This window comes from Anser brachyrhynchus (genome assembly GCF_964034855.1).
Source record: "Anser brachyrhynchus genome assembly, chromosome: 17".
Classification (NCBI taxonomy): domain Eukaryota; kingdom Metazoa; phylum Chordata; class Aves; order Anseriformes; family Anatidae; genus Anser; species Anser brachyrhynchus.
This window is the reverse complement of record NC_137710.1, coordinates 8,993,348-9,011,293: the sequence shown is the minus strand read 5'-3', so window position 1 is coordinate 9,011,293 and position 17,946 is coordinate 8,993,348. Positions and strand designations below refer to the sequence as shown.

General features: G+C 40.7%; 2 protein-coding genes across 3 annotated transcripts in view; both read right to left on the bottom strand.

The window, feature by feature from the left end:
* PPIL2 (peptidylprolyl isomerase like 2) overlaps positions 1-12,915 on the bottom strand; it is a 72,170-nt gene extending 59,255 nt beyond the window's left edge. Inside the window, exons 1-5 of the mRNA XM_080559835.1 lie at positions 12,765-12,915; positions 12,580-12,629; positions 11,725-11,770; positions 10,767-10,829; positions 10,545-10,596 (exon numbers count right to left, since the gene is read on the bottom strand). Of these exons, the coding sequence (XP_080415961.1) occupies positions 10,545-10,596; positions 10,767-10,829; positions 11,725-11,770; positions 12,580-12,629; positions 12,765-12,796 (243 nt within the window). The 5' untranslated portion in view covers positions 12,797-12,915. The remainder of the gene's footprint in view (positions 1-10,544; positions 10,597-10,766; positions 10,830-11,724; positions 11,771-12,579; positions 12,630-12,764) is intronic.
* A 1,333-nt stretch (positions 12,916-14,248) lies between these two features.
* HIRA (histone cell cycle regulator) overlaps positions 14,249-17,946 on the bottom strand; it is a 34,369-nt gene continuing 30,671 nt past the window's right edge. For both annotated transcript variants that reach the window (XM_080559833.1, XM_080559832.1), the window contains 4 exons: positions 17,526-17,648; positions 16,614-16,777; positions 15,820-15,908; positions 14,249-15,220 (listed from right to left, as the gene is read on the bottom strand). In XM_080559833.1, the coding sequence (XP_080415959.1) occupies positions 15,104-15,220; positions 15,820-15,908; positions 16,614-16,777; positions 17,526-17,648 (493 nt within the window). In that variant the 3' untranslated portion in view covers positions 14,249-15,103. The remainder of the gene's footprint in view (positions 15,221-15,819; positions 15,909-16,613; positions 16,778-17,525; positions 17,649-17,946) is intronic.

Genomic DNA, 17,946 nt, shown 5'->3' with positions numbered 1-17,946 from the left:
TGGCAGCAGCGAGAAGCCCCACCGCCCCGCTCGCTCTCATCTGTCAGCTGACACCGCTCGGTCCTGCGGGATACCAAAGGGCAGCCTCCTTTCCTGATACCCAGCGCAGAGGTTATTAAGAAGCGTAGGTTAGTGGGGCACTGTGGCAGTTAGCAGATGAAGCACGCCGATTGTTTCGAATTAAATCATTCTTTGTCATCGCTGTGTCTCTCATGAAGATATGACCTACAATCCCCGTGCATCAATTAGACTCTCTGAGTCCCTTCGGTCTGTGGCAGCATGTTCTTTTTGTTAATGAGGCTCTGACCCCGTTGGATACACACCAGCCTGAAAAACAATCAAAATGGGCTCATTTGATTCTCTAACTGCACATGGTTAGAGTTGGTGACGTGCAGCAAGAGTTGTATTTAGTAAATACAGGCCTCACCACGCTGTCAACTTTAACAACGTTCCTAATTACTTAGGAACCGGACACCCTTCCTAATGGCCTCTGGCAGGAACACACAATAATCCAGTGAAGCTATCCCAGGGGAAAATTCATGTGTCACACCTGAACTTGTTGACAACATGAGGACAAAATCATCCGGTGCTGGCATGGCTACTTGGAAGGTTCTCATCCCACCAAAACAAGCAATGTGGAGTTACCACAAATAGAAAAAAAAAAGCCAAACCAAATACTAATAGCGAAACACAATGCTGCCTACCAAGTACCAAATTTAACATAACACAAGCAGGTGAATTTCGTATTAAATTCTTTGGTTCCTTTAGAGGTGACACTTGTTATTCTCTGCATGCAACTTCCCATTTCAAGAAGCCCTCATATAATTTTTCCTACTATAAAACCTTCAAGAAATACGGTAATATTAATTGAATGTTTGAATATTATTTGAATAACTCCATGTATACTTTTACTTATTTCAGATCTTGTAAATGGATTTAATGACGACAAAAGACATTGGAAATCCTCAGCAAGTCTACACATTATGGGATGGGAAACAGCAGTACTGGTTTAACAAGATAAACTACATTCATGTAGTTCAATGTTTCATGGAAAATTTTGGGTCTGTGGCCAAAAAGACAGAATAGTCTTCTGGTTCAAGCTACGGTTTCTATGTTCAGTTCAACAGCATAAAGGCTAGATATTTGTCATATGAACACCACCTACCAAGTGCTGAAAAGATACCCTCAATTCATGTTCTTGCATCAAACTGCTGTTTTAACCGTGGCTTTCACCCTACTACTGAACCAGTATGGAAATGGACACAAAAGATCCTTCGTTACCCACTTCCAGACCATTGAATTTCCATATTTAAATTTTAATTAAACTGACACCATATGGTCACCAAACCCTTGTCCATAGAACCATACAGATATGCTTAATAACACACATGGCTCGCAGATACTAGCAATAACGTTGCTGTATCAAAGAGCACATTAGCAGAAATTACCGTGAGATAAAGATGTGCTGTTTCGTGTGTAAGATTAAATCTGCAGCCTTATTGTGCTCAGAAGTCTATCAGTCCAGAGATAAGCAGCCAAATACAACATGGCTCATGGAAAATAAAACTATGCAGAAGGATCGAAAATCTAGTCTCCAATTTTAGTGAAAAATAGGCAAGCAGTGATCTGTGGGAACCTCATGCTGCATCTCATTTAAGGCTAGAGTGTTTCACAGTTGCTAGTTTTTCGAGTGTCACAATCACAAAAACCCATCCAATGTGCACACTTCCACCAAAACAAGGAAAAGGATAAAAAGAGACCATCTGTTCAGTCCGTAAAACCTAGATGTAAATACATTTTTGCTGTAAGGGAAATAATACCTTAGAAATAATGTTAGACACATTTATCTGTCTGTGTCCAGAGCTGGCTTACTGGATAAAACACTGCCTACCACCACCACAATCCCCATTAGCAAGGTGTGAAGGAAGCACAGCAGCTTGGCTGGTGACTCATGATACTGGAGGGTTTTAAACTGCTCCTTCTGATAAAGCACTTGAACAGTAAGTCTAGGGAAATCTTATCTTCTTTGCCCTCACTGTTTCCCAAAGATGTAGGCAATTGAAAAATAAATTCACCTTTCCGGACAGATAAAGGCCAACTGTTAGTGGTGCAGCATGCACTCCTGTAAAACACTGTTCCTCTTCCAAAGTTGTATCTGTCAGATATCCACATGTTCACCAGCAAGGAAGGAGAGTGGGAAAGTTTCAGAAAACCCAAAAAAGAAAAAGAAGTCATCTTTCTGGTTATCTGCCTGAGCAGGACCTTCATCCCCTTGACCCTCCTGTGTTTTATGACCATTTCCAGTTATGACACATGACTTTCTGATCATTCCTCTGGCAGGAATCATGTCCTAATATGTTTCTATCCAGGGGCCATGAAAATTTACGGTCACTAGTCAAATATTAACTCATTTAGACTGTTGACTAAAAGCTAATAATTTCTGAAGTAAATGAGGTAAGAAGACATGGTTCAGTTGCTGCACATGGAAGAGTTCATCTCATTCGGAGTGCATTCGAGGCATTTTGGCAGTTTGCTACCCCCTCAGACAAAAATGCACCTGGAGAGAGCTGTTCAATCAGGAGAGGAGGCTGTAACCATCCATTTCTGAAAAACCGCTATAGGCCACAGAAATACAGGCAACAGCATTCAACTGGAAACAAAAACAAGAAAAGGGTAAGCCACTGCTAATCCTGTCTAACTCTTATGTGTAAATAAGTATCTACTTCTGAAATGACCCGAGCTATAAAGAGAAAATTGCATCAAATGATGGTATTCTGACAGCACCCTTCCTGTCTTAACACATACTGAGAAAATGTTTTCTATCTTAAACTATCATCTGAAATATATCAAAGTATTATCAAAGTATTTCAGAAAAAGATTAGAAAACATCCCCAACGTTGTACCAGGTATTCGCCCAGCACTTACTGTGTATGAGTAAGATTACCTATGTTCAAAGATGAGAAATTAAACAGACGGGGAGGACAACTGTGACCATTTAGGGTACAGAGAACTTAAAGGATCTATTGGTTTCAGCTAGGATAGAGTTAATTTTCCTCCTAGTAGCTGGTATGGTGCTGTGTTTTGGATTCAGGATGAGAATAATGCTGATAACACGCTGATGTTTCAGTTGTTGCAGAGCAGTGCTTACACAGAGCCAAGCACTTTTCAGCTTCTCCTGCTGCCCCGCCAGCGAGGAAGCTGCGGGTGCACAAGAAGCTGGGAGGGGACAGAACCAGGACAGCTGACCCCAAGTGGCCAAAGGAAGGTCCCAAACCATGTGGCATCATGCAGAACAATAAAACCAGGGGTTGGCCAGGGGGGCTGCTGCTGACCAGGGACCGCTGGGCATCAGTCGGCAGGTGATGAGCAGCTGCACTGTGCATCACTGGCTTTGTATATTCTATTATTGTTATTATTTCCCCTTCCTTTTCTGTCCTACTGAACTGTCTTTGTCACAGCCCACAAGTTTTACCTTTCTCCCCCCCAACTGTCTTCCCCAACCCAGTGGAGTGGATAGGAGGGGAACGAGTGAGCGGCTGTGTGGTGCTGAGCCGCCTGCTGGGTTAAACCACAACAAGGCAAGAAGAACATCTGACAGGAAAATACAAGTCTCAGCAAGAAAATGTCAAGAAAGCATTAAATTCCACTGCACCAGATACACAGCTGTAAACACTAACAGGGAGAAGCACAATTCTGGCATCAATACAAACGAGAACAGGCTGGTCAAACCCCAAATTTACAGAAGATATCTATCAGATGAAAAACCATCAGAAGAACCTCTCAGCAGTCATAGCAGGAAAAAGCAAACACTAGTTCAAGACAGAGCATGCAGTTTGAAAAGCAGATTGCAAGAGAGCTGAAGACCTAAGAGAGTCTTCCAATTTTATGTTGCTGATCATTTCACCCTTCTTTCTGCAACACATGAAAGCCAACTAAGCTGGATTTGTCTGAATCATTTTTCAACAACAAAGCTCCCCTTGGTTTTATTTCTGTAAGCTTTGTTCTCTGCTCTGTAATAAGTTATTACTCACTCAGAACAAAACTGTATTCCCACCACACGCTGAAACTCTTCTTACACATAAACAAGAAAAAAACCCTCCTTCCCGCATTTGAAATGTACACGAAAAAATAATTCAAGTTTACGTAAAGAAAAAAAAAAGAGGAGCAATTGATATTTACACCTATGCATTACCTGAAGACCTGAGCTGCATCAGACAAATTAAGAAATGTACTTTGCATTTCAAAGCTGAAGATGTGCTGAGATCTTCTGACATGTATGTGAAGAGTGTTCCATGAGAATTAAAATTGTCATCTACATAGCAGTTGTGCTACAGCCAAATGAGACCTGAAGTTACTGATCGACCTGAATGATCACTCATTTTCAAAGTCCCAAGGAGAATATGTAAGAGACTACTGGGTCCTCAGGTGCTGTGCTCTGGTATGAAGGAACAAAAAAAAAAAAAAATATATATATATATATATATAAATAAAAGGGGGATATGTCATTCTCCTGAATTTTTCTAAGTAATGAAAAATACCTTGATTGGTCAAATTATTTTACTCTTCATTAGACAGTCCCAGCACTCTAGATATGGAAAACTGATGTAGAGATAGCCTGCCTATGGAGGGTTACACAGCATTTTCCTCTCAGTATTTTCTATCTAGAAAAGAATAAGAATGCTCAGAAAAAGCATATTCTCTTTGGAAACGGTGAGAGAGAAGAAGACTTTTCAAGAGAATAAAATGAAAAGCCACAAGAGAAATCTGACTCCTGCTGCTATATGCCATCTTCAAAATACCATCAAAATCCTAAGATAGCATCGCCATCATGTTGCAGCAAGGTCCAGACAAGCACCCTGAAAGTGCATCACATTGAACATTACCTACCCTATTACATTTTCCTGACAACGTATTTCAACAGCAGCTACTGCTACGCTGGCATGAAAGAGGTCACCTTCAAACCACAGACCCTTGTGTGGTGACATCCATTATCTGCTACTCATTATCTAGAAACACACCTGGAATAACACAATTAAAACAGCAATCTACAGTAAATTACCGCACATGCCATATGACTAGAGTTAAAAGCCATTATCACTGTTGATTTGGCCAATATGGGTCACATGAAACGTGAACTTGTCTCTCCCCTGCTCAGGCCAGAAACCTGTTCCACTCAACTCCTCCAGCAGTCCCACAATGTTGTTTGTGATCTTGATCTTAACACCTCTGACTCAGCAGCCTGTGAAGCTCATGCAACCCACTTACAAGAATCCACTCCTGAAACTCACGGGCTCTGTACTGATTAGCTGATAGAGGTGCAGAGCAATTTGTAGCAAATTAGAAAGCCTCGGCTGGAATTTAACCTGTGCTTTAACACCTGTTCCTACAATGCAGGATGACTTATTTCGTACACTTCTGACATGGTGCAATTTCTTTATTCATCGTATTGTAAGACAAGGAAAAAGACCCAAGCCCTCTTTCTTGTGTTCATTTCTCAGGTGAAGAAACCATTACTAGTGCAGCCTATTTGCTGTATCTGTGTTTTCGAAATATGTAAATGGTAAAAACACTTTAAGTTTACGGAAGTTTCACCTTTGCTCTACTTTCTGCATCCTTTTCAGGCAGGATTTCCCTTATTTAGACAGCCAAAGACTTTTTTAGCGCATAAAAAAAAGTGCTGTATGGTTGTTTGTTCATTTTTAAACTGGGATTAATACCTTTAGTGGTAACAAATGAATCCTCTCCTTTAACCTGGTCAGCAAGCATCTCTTACCTCAAGACCAGCAACCAATTTCCATGAGATTGACTGAAATTCTGTTAATTACATCGAAAAGAAAACATCCTTTCTCAATAAAATTAAGTAACCATAGCCACCAACGTTTGAGAGAAGTAGCAGCTACTAAACCTATTAAGGAATGTATTTGAGAACGACTTTCCCAAAAATTTAAAATAATACACTTGGATGCAATTTTTCTCTTTTGAGGGTAAAGAGTTATTGTTTTTGAAACTTCCTGTAAATATTCAGGCAAGCATCATGTAACTTACTTCAAACAAATGACTTAAAAAAAAATAAACAAAATAACGACACTGCCTATGTTCATACATGAGCAGTGCTTAATGTGATGTTCCCTACAACCTCTGTCATTGCTGCAGGGCATTGCAAGGCACAAGCCGTGCGTCTCTGGATGCCTTCAAAGAGTGGATCAGGAAGGCTTAGTGCATGAGGCAGGCACCTGTACTGCCTCAATTATTTAATCTTATTAGTCATAATCTCACCCCAAATCATTTTTGTTTGGTAAATACAGGATTATGAGTATGGAAGAACAAATAGCAAATATTTATTCTGTGCACAGAGCAAGACTTTGGGCTGAGTTCTCTCTTTTCTTAATTTTTAAAATTTTCTCATTTTACCTAGTAAGAAGCTAAAATCTGTCACTTAAGAAAAAGCTCTCTCTGGCCCGTAGGTCCAGATCCTAACCTTGCATGAGACAGGGCACAACACAAATTGTGCTCTGCCTCACTGGGACCAGAAGCGTGAACGCTAACCTCACACATCCACCATACAGCGTCTTCAGGTTTTTTTTGTTTGTTTGTTTTAATCTGTAGGCATATGTTAAACGCAAGCTAAATTAACTGACTGAATTCTGTTGGCCCTTCAAGACAGATACAAACATGACAACTACACAGGCGCATGTGGCCCTTAACATGAGGACTGTTTCTCTGGGTTATGCAGGATCACCAGATATACAGGTTTTGGTTTGCCCTGAACCATGTAGAAAAACTTCACATAGATGAGCCCTCTAATATGAGTTTCAGGACGGATGCACTTAAAACAGTCACAAAACTGACTTTGGACCAAAGCCTTAGAAGTAAACTCTGGAGATGAACAGACTTTCAACTGTCCAAAAGAACAAAATTCCTGCAGAAAAAGGGAACAAGGAACAAAGACCTCAGCTATTTCTGAGACAGGGAAAGAGAAATACTTTCCTAAGGTTACAGAGCCAATCTCAAACAGAGCTGAAGTACAACCACAGTAATCTAGTCTGCCCACGTACAGTTAGAATGTCAGTGAACCAGACTGAAAAAAATAGGTATTTACATCAGAAACATTACAACATGAAGAAGAAAAATAACTCAGCCCACATAAATCTATGCAACAAAGAACTATTTCCCTTGAAATTCCTGTCAAAAGGCATACTGCTACCTTCACGCGGATCTGTCATCTGTTCATATTTGAGATTCCAAAAAACCAGATACGATCTGACCAATCCCATTTCTTGGAAATAGGTACTCCTGAGCCCAGCTGGCTGGCTTGTGTGGGCATGCTGGTCAGTGCTGTCAGAACGCCGCTACATGAAACAACCTGGCAAGCTTGCAGCTATCTGCAAGGCCAAGAAGCCAAAGTGCTGTTGTCAGTAAAAAGGAATGAGCTAGCTATGACTTTCCTGGTTACTCTTTATTTTATGCAATTTTAGTGTAAACATAAGCGAGGGCAGTGTCCTGATAAAGCTGACAGAAAAAGCAAGTGAGCCAACACCATCTCACAGGCTGTAGTTCAGCTGCAAGAGATGCATCGTTTCTTCCAAAATCATTGGTATAATAACAAAAATTTTTACTGCAATGCACTATTAAAAAAAAAAAAGAATTTTATTATTTATTATTAAAAGAAGAAAAGTTACTGTCTGGAATAGCTCATTGGAAAATCTACACAAAGGTCAATGGTGATTTGTTTCTCCTAAATGGATACTGGTGGCAACACTTGCACCTCAGAAGGATGTTCAGAAGAGAAAATAAACCATAAAGAAGTATACGGAAGGAAAGCAAATTAAACATGGCAAAGAATGACTGCAATCTTGGCATTGCAAAATTTCTTTAAAAAGGAAGGCTGGTCCAAAAGCTTAGGACTTGGAAGACTGAGAGAAGTCACTGCCTACTTGTAGATCAGTTCACAAACACCCAATTAATAAAATACGAGCACAGTCCCACCTTGTGAGAGCACCGTGAAGATAAATGTGTTAATGATTGCAAAGCTCTCCCATGCCTCAGTGAGGGCCCAGAATTAAGACACCTAGTGAGAATTGGCAATTATCACGTGTGTGCCATTAGCAACGCCTTTTCTAGGTAGCCTAGTGACTTGTCTAAAACGTTTAGCCTGTAGCAAACCAGAACAACAGAAGTGCAGGACACAAGGGATTTCATTATCATTTTTAACTTGAGGACAAAAAATGGAAAAATTCTCTAGGGCGTCATCACCAACGACAAATCATCAATCTGTGCAAAGTAATGTCATAAAGCACCTTATAAAACACAGCACTTCAGCTGGTCTGGCCCAATTCCTTTTTAAACAAACCCACAGTCTTAAGCTTCCTTAAGTCACCAACACATTACAGTAGATATTTTCTGGCTTCACCAATGAGCAAGCTGTACAAGTAACAGAACATGCACACACAGTTAAATACATTAAATAGAGGGCAGTAAGCACTAAGCCAGGGGACAGTACAGTCTAAAGATGGACAAGATCCACAGACTCCCTCTGCTACCTACTCTACCTTATCAGAGCACCCCCATCCCCTTCCTGCCCTATGCCATCTTCCCCTTTAGAAAAAGAGACTTGGTCCTCTGGGGAACAAAGACTAAATTACATCCCTTTTCTCAAACCCACTCTTCCATTTATAGCTCCACAAGGCTATATTCAGCAAGACTGTATGCTGTTATGGACTGCAAGCACCTCCTTTTTCTTCCAAGTGGTCTGGAATGCCTTTGTCTCTGGACAGAGGCGTATAGCACAAGTCCACCACTGAAGAAAAGGGAAGGAAAAGGGTCTCCCCAAAACAGAGCAATACAGAGGAAAAAGGAACGCACATGGAGGAGAGCTGCAGGTGCATTGAAGATCAACCATAGAAACATAAGTCCAGGTAAACTAACAGATGTCAAAGTTAGACTTCATTTGAGCATTTATGGTTCACCAAGTATACTCTGCACAACCTCACTTTCTCTGTATTACACAGGACCAATAGACACACTACAGTTCTTGCATGCGTTTACCAGAAGTAATTTTAAACCACATCACGGTTCACAGAATGAAATGAGAACAGGTGTCATGGAGCTGATCTGAGTTTAAAAAAAAATAAAAATCTGGCAACACCCCAAACCTCCTAACCAATGCACAGAGCAGCAAGGTAGTAGGAGGCTGCCAAAACTAACTGAAATAGCTGTGATTCCATTCCCTCTGAACAACACATATTGGCCTCTTCATGTGTAAAGAAAGACCTTAAATCATCTCTTCATCATGCAAGCACACCTGCAGTTTGCTATAACTGATGATATTCAGTCTCAGACAGTCTGTTCACGTTTGGAGTTTGGAATGCAGCATCTGTATTTAGCTTCTCCTCATATCTGTCTGCTGCAAAAATCTTTAATCAAACACAAGATGTTTCAAAGGTAACCTCATACCACAAACCGATCTGTAAACCAACCAGAAATTCTGTGCAATGTCTGCCACCTAATGCTCGGGAGAGTAACTGCACTTACTGAAGAAAAAGACAAGTTTCAGTAAATCAAGCAACAATTTCCGTTTAAAATATATGTTCTCAGAAAAAAATTAGTCTTTGAACCCACCACAGAAAAAGGAAATATTTCCAGTATGTCATATTCATCTGGTGCTCTAGAACATCATGCTATTACAGAAAGTATTCCTTCATAATTAGTGCTTATGTGGAAAAAGGGGAGAAAATAACAGTAAAGCCCTGGTTACAGTGTGAAATCCCAGTCTTACAGTTAACTATCATGACAGAGACAGGACAAAAGCTTTCTGAAATAAATTGTCAAGATAATTCAAAAGATTTTGCACATTAAGCTATCATTCATCAGCATTAATATTAATCTCCTTAAGCTGCATGGAACCAAATATCCACTTGGTTAGGAAATATCACTGCAAGTTTTAGTACAGACAGAAGTGAGCTAGTCAGCATCTTGCTCTGTGGACTGGAATTCACCTTATACAAGGCAGCAGTACTGACCCTTCCTCATCGCCAACGAGTTGGGCTTTCTGGGCATCACTAGCAGTACCAAAAGAGTTAGGATTTCCAACTAGACAGACTTAAATTATGACATAAACATAAGAAAAAAAAAAAAAAAAAAAGGGAGTTTGTACAAATGAATTGCCAATTTCCTCCACAATATTATTTACAATCTTCTTTTACAGTGGAAAAGAAGAAAATATAATGTTCTCCTCTTTCTTCTGCAAACAGAGTGTGATTATTTTCTACTACAGAGATCATTAGCAGAATGACAGTAAGAGGACACCAGATCTCAAATCCAGAAACACCCCCGACTTTTTTACTCTTTTTTTCTTAAAAAGAGATCCCTTGTAAGTCTGTACTTTAATTTTACAAACTTGATGTCAAAAGTATCATACTTTATAATAGGACTACCATTCAGCTTGTTTTGCTTTCACTAAAGCATTTTTTCCTCCCACACATTAAATACAAAACCGAACACAATGAAAGCCAACACAGCATATGAATACAACCATCATTACTTACTTCTCCTGTGATAGGGTTGGTTCCATATTTCTTTATCCAAGGAACAATGCTCCTGTAAAGAGAAGGAAGAAAGTAATAAGATTCAAGCAACAACAGCAACCTCTTATTTTTTAATAGCCAAGATTATTTCTACCAACTTGCTAAGATTAAATGGTGAATACACAGCTGTAACCAAGCAGTTCAGCAACACAAAAATAAAGCTAAGTACAGACAGTAACTTACAGTATGTCAAAGACTGTCCCATCTGGCGTGCAAACTGGATATTCAAATGGCTGTAGAGACAAACTAGAAAAAAAGTACACGTTTTTAGCAAAATCAGCTGGAAATCATGATGATAGAAGCAAATAACATATCGCTGAATCACTTGCACATTAAAAGAAGGCCTATACCAATGAAAATACTGAGTGGCTGCCAACACTCACTACATGATATTCTACATAAATTACTTTAAAAACAAAATCTCTGAAAGGAACTGATGCAGTTCAGCACCCACAGCCATAGGGGTGAACGCTGTGGTACTCCCTAACATGCTTCTGTTGCCCCAGCAGGTTCTACCCACACACAAGATGGTTCAGGCAGGCACAACTGTCTTTGTACTAACACAGGTTAGGGAGTAATTGGCAATTACATTTGGTATTCCTTGTTAGGGATGTTTCCATAATCCATTCAGCATTTAGCCAAGCAGCAGTAGTTAGTAGTTGGGAATGGTACCTTCCTAACTATTTGATTTACAAGACAATATCTAACCCACCTCTACTAACTCACATATTTCATTCTAGTGCTTCAAGAATTAAACTAAACACAAAAAATTGTATAAACATCACTTCAGTCTATCTAATCACTGCCTCTGAGATACAAATAATTGCCCAATCATAATCTAAGCAGGAAAAAATAGACTGAAGTCCCAATTACACAGATTTCTAAGGTGGGAACATGCATGGTAACTGTTCTGAGTTATTTTATCACTTGTATATTCTTTTAGCCATCAAATTCAATCTCAGCAGACACTAAGGATGGGAAGTACCAGTATCGTTTCAGTTCTTATTGAAATTTTTCTTGCTGCATTACTATCATAACAGACACAAGTCAATGAAAGTACCTTGGAAGAACACAGCTTCAGCAATAGCTCAGATGAACAGACTGGTCATTTAATAATGATAATGTAATTTTATTGCTTTACCTGCAGTGATCAAATGATATACGTCTGAAATTAGTTCGTGGATGGTCTGTTTATGAGAAACAAAACATGGGATTAATACAAAGTATTCCAGATAACAAAGAAACATTTGAAGTTACATTGTGCAATCTGTGTGGTAGCAATTTACCAATGACAAGAATAAATACACTAAATCCTGCAAACACATAACTAAAATCAGATTCCTACTGTAGAGCACAAATATGCTCCTCCACAGAAATAACACAATCAGAATAAAGTGAACAGAGCTCTGACAGACTGACAGCACTGAATTTAAATTTGATGATTAATTTGTAAGTGCCTTCATGCTCTGCCCTACCGGTAGATGCAGAACTTACTTAAGGCAAGGATAGTTCATCTAGGCATCACGCCTCAAATTTCAGCAGTTTTCACACTGATCAGTGTCACCAATTTTAGGACCCCCAGTTACAAGGCTCAGCAGTTCAAAAGCCAATTCAGGAAGAGCTCAGACATCCCTGTAGCACCTGTAGGATGCTGTGCTCGAGGAGATCATTTCACCAGGCACCCTGAGTTACGTGACCCCATGCGAGAGCCCTCCCACCACTGGTCAAGCGAAGCAAGGGTCAGCAATTAGAGAAGGAACTCTGCGGAGCTCCAGGAAAGAGGAGACTGGAAATTTGAGTGCAAGCGTGGAGACAAGGCCGAAAGGAGCAGGAGGGCAGCCCGGGGGTGTCTGAGGAGAGCAACCTGGGGGTGTCTGAGGAGGGCAGCCCCAGCCCCGGCGGTCAGCGCGGCGCAGGGCCGCTCGCAGCCCGGCGATGAGCAGCAGCAGGCCCCCAGGCGGGGCAGCAGGGCCGCGAGGAGGCGCCGAGCACTCACCTGCCTTCTTGCCGCCGTAGAACTGCGTGTACTCGGCGCAGGTGATGTACCTGCGGGCAGAGCGGGGTCACCACACGGCGCCGGCCGGCCGCCCTCACGGCACCCGGCCGCCCCCCGCGCCCCCCGGCCGTTCCCCCGCCCGGCCGCCCGCCGCCCCCCTCCCCGCTGCCCCCCGCCCCACTCACATCTTGTCCTTCTGGTGCTGCCGCTTCCCCATGGCTGCGGCTCGGCCCAGAGGCCCCGACCGCCGCCAGCACCCGCACGGCTGAGGCCGCGGCGCCTTTCCGGGGCGGGTGCGGCGGCGAAGGGCCCCCGCCGGGAAACGCGGGCGGCGAGCGGTGTTCCGGGGCCGGCCCGAGGCGAGGCGGAGGAGCGGGAGAGCCTCGAGGGGCGGCCGCGGGGAACGAAGTGGCGGCCGCTGGCCCTGCCGGGGCTGGGGGGCTGCAGGCGGGCCTGCTGCCCCTCAGGGACACGGCGCCACCCGCTCGGGAAAGCCAGGCCTCAGGCACGGCTGAAGGCGTGCGGGGCTGAGGGAGGGCAACTCCCGCTCTTCACAGTCAGCCTGGTGGCTGATTCCACAGAAAAAGTAAAAAATAAAACCATTGTGCGTTTCAACTGGTCCACATCAGACTTCAGTTCCTCCCCCCTACACACACAGAACTGATTCCAGTTCAGCAAAGTGTCCAAATTAACTGGGAGAGCAGGTTTGTTTCTGCAGATGCACAGGCCTCCCTTCCAAAAAAGCCCAGTTCAAAAGCATGTAGCTGAAAATGGAAAAACGTAGCTTAAGACAACACTACCACCTGTACTATTGAACTTCTGGGACCAGAGGTCAAGGAAACCGGGGCGGCTCTCCCTAGTCGGAGGGTTTTGTTACCCTAAGGAACACATCTCTCCCTCCTAGGATCCAGACAACCAGGTAACTGCAGGGACACCTATCAGAACAGTCAGTCCTCATCAGCCAAAATCCACAGCAGTGCAGCTATTCCTTGTCATTGCTGCCTGGCATTCCTCACAAGGGTGAAGGAGATCAATTGTTTCTGCTAGAAGTTGCTGTACATGGCATGCACTACACCCCTGTAACAAAGGGGTAATTTTAAAATACAAAATACTGATTTCAATAATAATTTTCTTACTCAGAGACACTCCAACTAAGGCAGTAAACTGGGACACACCTAAATAGTTAGGTCCTGGCAATAACTGAAGACATACACTTGCTTCTTTCCCAGCACCAAGCATACTTCTGGGAAGAAAAGTTGACTGACTTGGTTTCAGTGCAATTCAAAAACCACTCCACAAGTGAACTGCTGGCAGAGCAGCAGCACTATTTTGTTATTATGGAATGCTGCACAAGGAACATTGCCATAACTGGATGAAGTTCATCTCTTCTTGCAGTACTGACTTCTTTCAGCAGTGGTTAAGGGAGACCTTTTTACTTTGGGTTGCCTAAGATAATGAGAACTCCCCACACAGCTCCTGCCCCTTCAGAGGAGATGTGGCTTTAGGATGTAGCTGCTCTAGCGTGATCACAAATACCTGTCTGATCATGCTTTTAGAGTAAAGATCACCCAGACTATATTATGTATTTCTAGATATGTTAACATGATTCAGCTTCTGTTGACATTTCTGGAGATGCCATTTGTAATAACAATTCAAGGCCACATTTGTGTTTTTTTTTTTTGTTTTTTAAACCAATGCAGTGTTCATTTATTTTTGTACATACAAAAAGAGCCATCCCATTATATCCCTCCCCCTCCCCAAAAATGCCTTTTACAAACATTTAAAAATTAAAAACCAGAAGATGACATGTTAATTTGGTAGAATTCTTTTGAAACATAGCTTTTGTAATATTAGAGTTATATTTCCTACAAGATGACTTCGTAGAGATAGCCTGATTACTGGCCAAATAAAATTCCATATTACAAGTTAGCAAATTCTAGTACAAAAATAGTCCATGTGTTAGAACAGCCTCTTATTATTATTATATTCACAGGAAAGAGTCTATTGGCTGTATAATATGTTAATATTTATGAAATTTCTTTTTATGTGGCTCATTCATCTAATTTAATATAGTGTTGAGCCTCAATAAATCCTCAGGCAAAAAACCCTAAACAGGGTTAAATATGCTGTTCAGTGTACTCTGAAGTACTGTGCTTTTCACAGGACATCCAAGAAACCCTACAAACAGTTCTCAGCTAGTTTTGATATCAAAATGAGATCCAGATCCAAAAGGACCCCCCTGAAGTACATATCCACGACTTTCCATAGAAACAGAGGCCACAGCTTCGATGGTTAAGTTTCACTTGGGAAACTATCTAGGTCATCCACTCATTTTCATGGATCCACTTGTGAGCTTCTTTAAAATCTAAAGCAGGTCACTCGTGAAGCATCTGGGACCCTTATGGCACTGCCCTCTTCAGCAGCGTTCCACACTGACCGGGCTCTCTCTCCTCTTCTGTCTCTGGTTAATGCTGTTCAGCAGTTTCTATCAGACCAGGCGCCTCAAGGAAAATCTGGGGAAATGCTACTTATCTCTCAAGATGTCTAGCTGCTCTTGATATTCTGTGAAAAGCCTCTGGAAGCGGAGGTTCTGTCCAATAACAGGAAGAAGTTCTTTCAATAGTTCTCTCTTTCGTAAACCCTACAAAACAGAAAAACACAAAAGCATCCTTAGAATGCATTATTTAATATCAAGAATAAAATCCATAGGACTGCAAGGTTCATGTCTTTTTTCCTGCTTGGAAGGAGCAATGTTATTTTATGTTCTTTCTGTGCTTACATGACTCCCAAAATAAAAACTGTCTTTACATTTATATATTCATTAAGCTGGTGCAGCCTTTGCACAGCTAGACTTCAGGCATGCTCTGAGGAGAGAAGACATTTTGTTAGCATGTCACTACTTCAAAGCTGCTGTCTGAAGAATGTGGAGACCTGAAAACTCAGCTCTACTCCCATCTGATTTTTATTCAAAACAGCACCGATGCTGAGACCATGGCACTAAGTATTTGTCTACAGTTCCACATGAAATAAATACAAGTTACAAGAATACAAAATTCCGTGAGAGGAAGCCTTCTTATGGGATAGGAATAGAGAATGGAAAAGGTCCCAGGATTAGCAAAAAATCATTTGTGAGTTTTTTTTGTCACTAAGTTTAACTGTATCTTATATTGTTTATTCATATTCTGTAATTTTCATGGGAAACTCTCCCTTGTTCTTTGTTAAACTATTATCAAGACTTACCATTACTGTTGATTCCCACTGACTTCCAGCTGAGTAATGGACTGGACCCAGTAAATCCTTGCATAATTCTCGCAAACGATATTCAAACCCTGAATATCATCAGAAATAAGATCACGTTCATAAGATTTATGTATATAAAACCTCTACAAAATTTAACTGACAACATTTTCAAGAAAGAGTTGCAAGTATCTAGAACAGGATAAGGACAAAATGCATGATTTCTGAAAAAATATATTAATATATATATATAAATATATTCATAGAAATTAATTAAGGAGCTCAACACTACTGGCTGTTGAAATTTTAAAATGTAAAAAAGTATAAAGTGCAAGTAACAGAAGCAAACTCACTGCCTTGTGCGCTCTGGTACAAAGCATCAAAGGCTTAGCAATTCTTCCACTTTTCAACACACCCTGATAATCAGTTGGTTGATGAACATTATGTGTTTTACAAGGTGTTGCTGCTTCTGAAATGTCTGTAGTTGCTGCCTCATAATGCATATGATATAACCTGTCAGACCACTGCACATTTTTTTTCCCCTTATCAAGATCCACAGATGGCACTGTTTCCCCAGACCATAATCTCTATGTAAGACCATAATCTGCATGTAAGAATAGGATTCCCAAATACCGAGCACTATAGCAAGCAACACCTTCAATTGGCTTTGTTTTTTCTTTAAATAAATGCTGAGTCCTGAAGCCAAGTGCTAAACAAGAGAAAATTAAATGCAGTCATACACATAGATGAAGTGAACAGAGTGTTTCTTAAAATACACAGTTGCAAAGAACTCTCACCTTCATTAACTAGGTACCGTGCATAGATAAGGAGCCAGTGGCGATATTCATGACTGGATTGTAATATAAGTGCTGCTGCTATCTGATTCTCCAGGTATGCAAGTGTTGTTTCTTGTTGCACTAAATGAGGCATGGAGAACAATCTGGCAGCTTGCCTTCCTGAACTACAAAACCAAAGAAAATTTAACATGTCAGCCATAAAATCAGATGTTAAGAAAATATATATATATATATATATATATTCTTGTAATACAGAAACTATTCTACACTTAACATTTAGAGTATATATTGACACCAGAAGGCTGATTTGTGAAAAATTAACCAATTATTTCCTTTTTGAAAAAAAAAAAATCTTGTTTTGTGTGTGATATTTAGTCTTTCTCAAAAGAGAATGTTGTTTGTTTGGATGTCAAATATTTTTCCAATTACTTTTTTTTCTGCCTGAAAGAGAACAGCAATAAAATCATACAACTTTAGTTTTATGTATATTCTTTTCACCAAAAACAAATTAAACTCAGACGTGACGGACAGAAAAAGCACAGAGAACTGCCTGGGAAACCTAATTTAAATCCATATCAAATCAATAAAGGTGACTTTATGAAATTCTTAGTTGATAAAAACATCACATGTACAGAATTGTCAAGTATTTTACCTATTCAATAAAGAGAAGACTTAAATAAAATGATTAAGTTTAGAGTATGCTTTCCTATCCCCCTGAACAATCTCAAAGTAACACTGAAATACAGACTACAAAAGAGAAAAGATTTGGAAAAAAAACATTCTATGAGCTAAGGATAACTTTCAGTACAATTAGCATCTCAAGAATTAACTCACTGATACAAGCACATGAATAAGTAACAGGGAAAAAAAAAAGACAAAAACGCTGATAAAATGAAGCTATTAAATGCATACTTTGATGTTCGTCCCTGTATTACAGCTAAGGGCCCAGAACACAGCATGGCTTCTTGGGATGGTAAGTTATTCCTGAAGTCTGCGCATTGCGCTAAAGAGTCCTGTTTGTCAGAAACAAGATTCCTGGGAAAAAAAAAGAAAGGCAAACAAATCAAAGACCAGTTGGAAGAGAGTAGGCAGTGATATTAGTTGATCCAGCTCTTTTCTCCCTCAAAGTCTGACTTGCATTTTCACAGATTATCAAATATACTACAGAGGTGCTCAGGAGTTGTGCAGATCACAACTGTTCTGACTCAATGTCCAAATTTCACTTAAGCTTTCATGCAAGTGTCCCTCCCACCTCCAAAGTTGTTATGATTAATCACATAATATAATTTAGCATTCATTTTGAAAAGCACAAGAAAATCCACTTTCCGTTTGT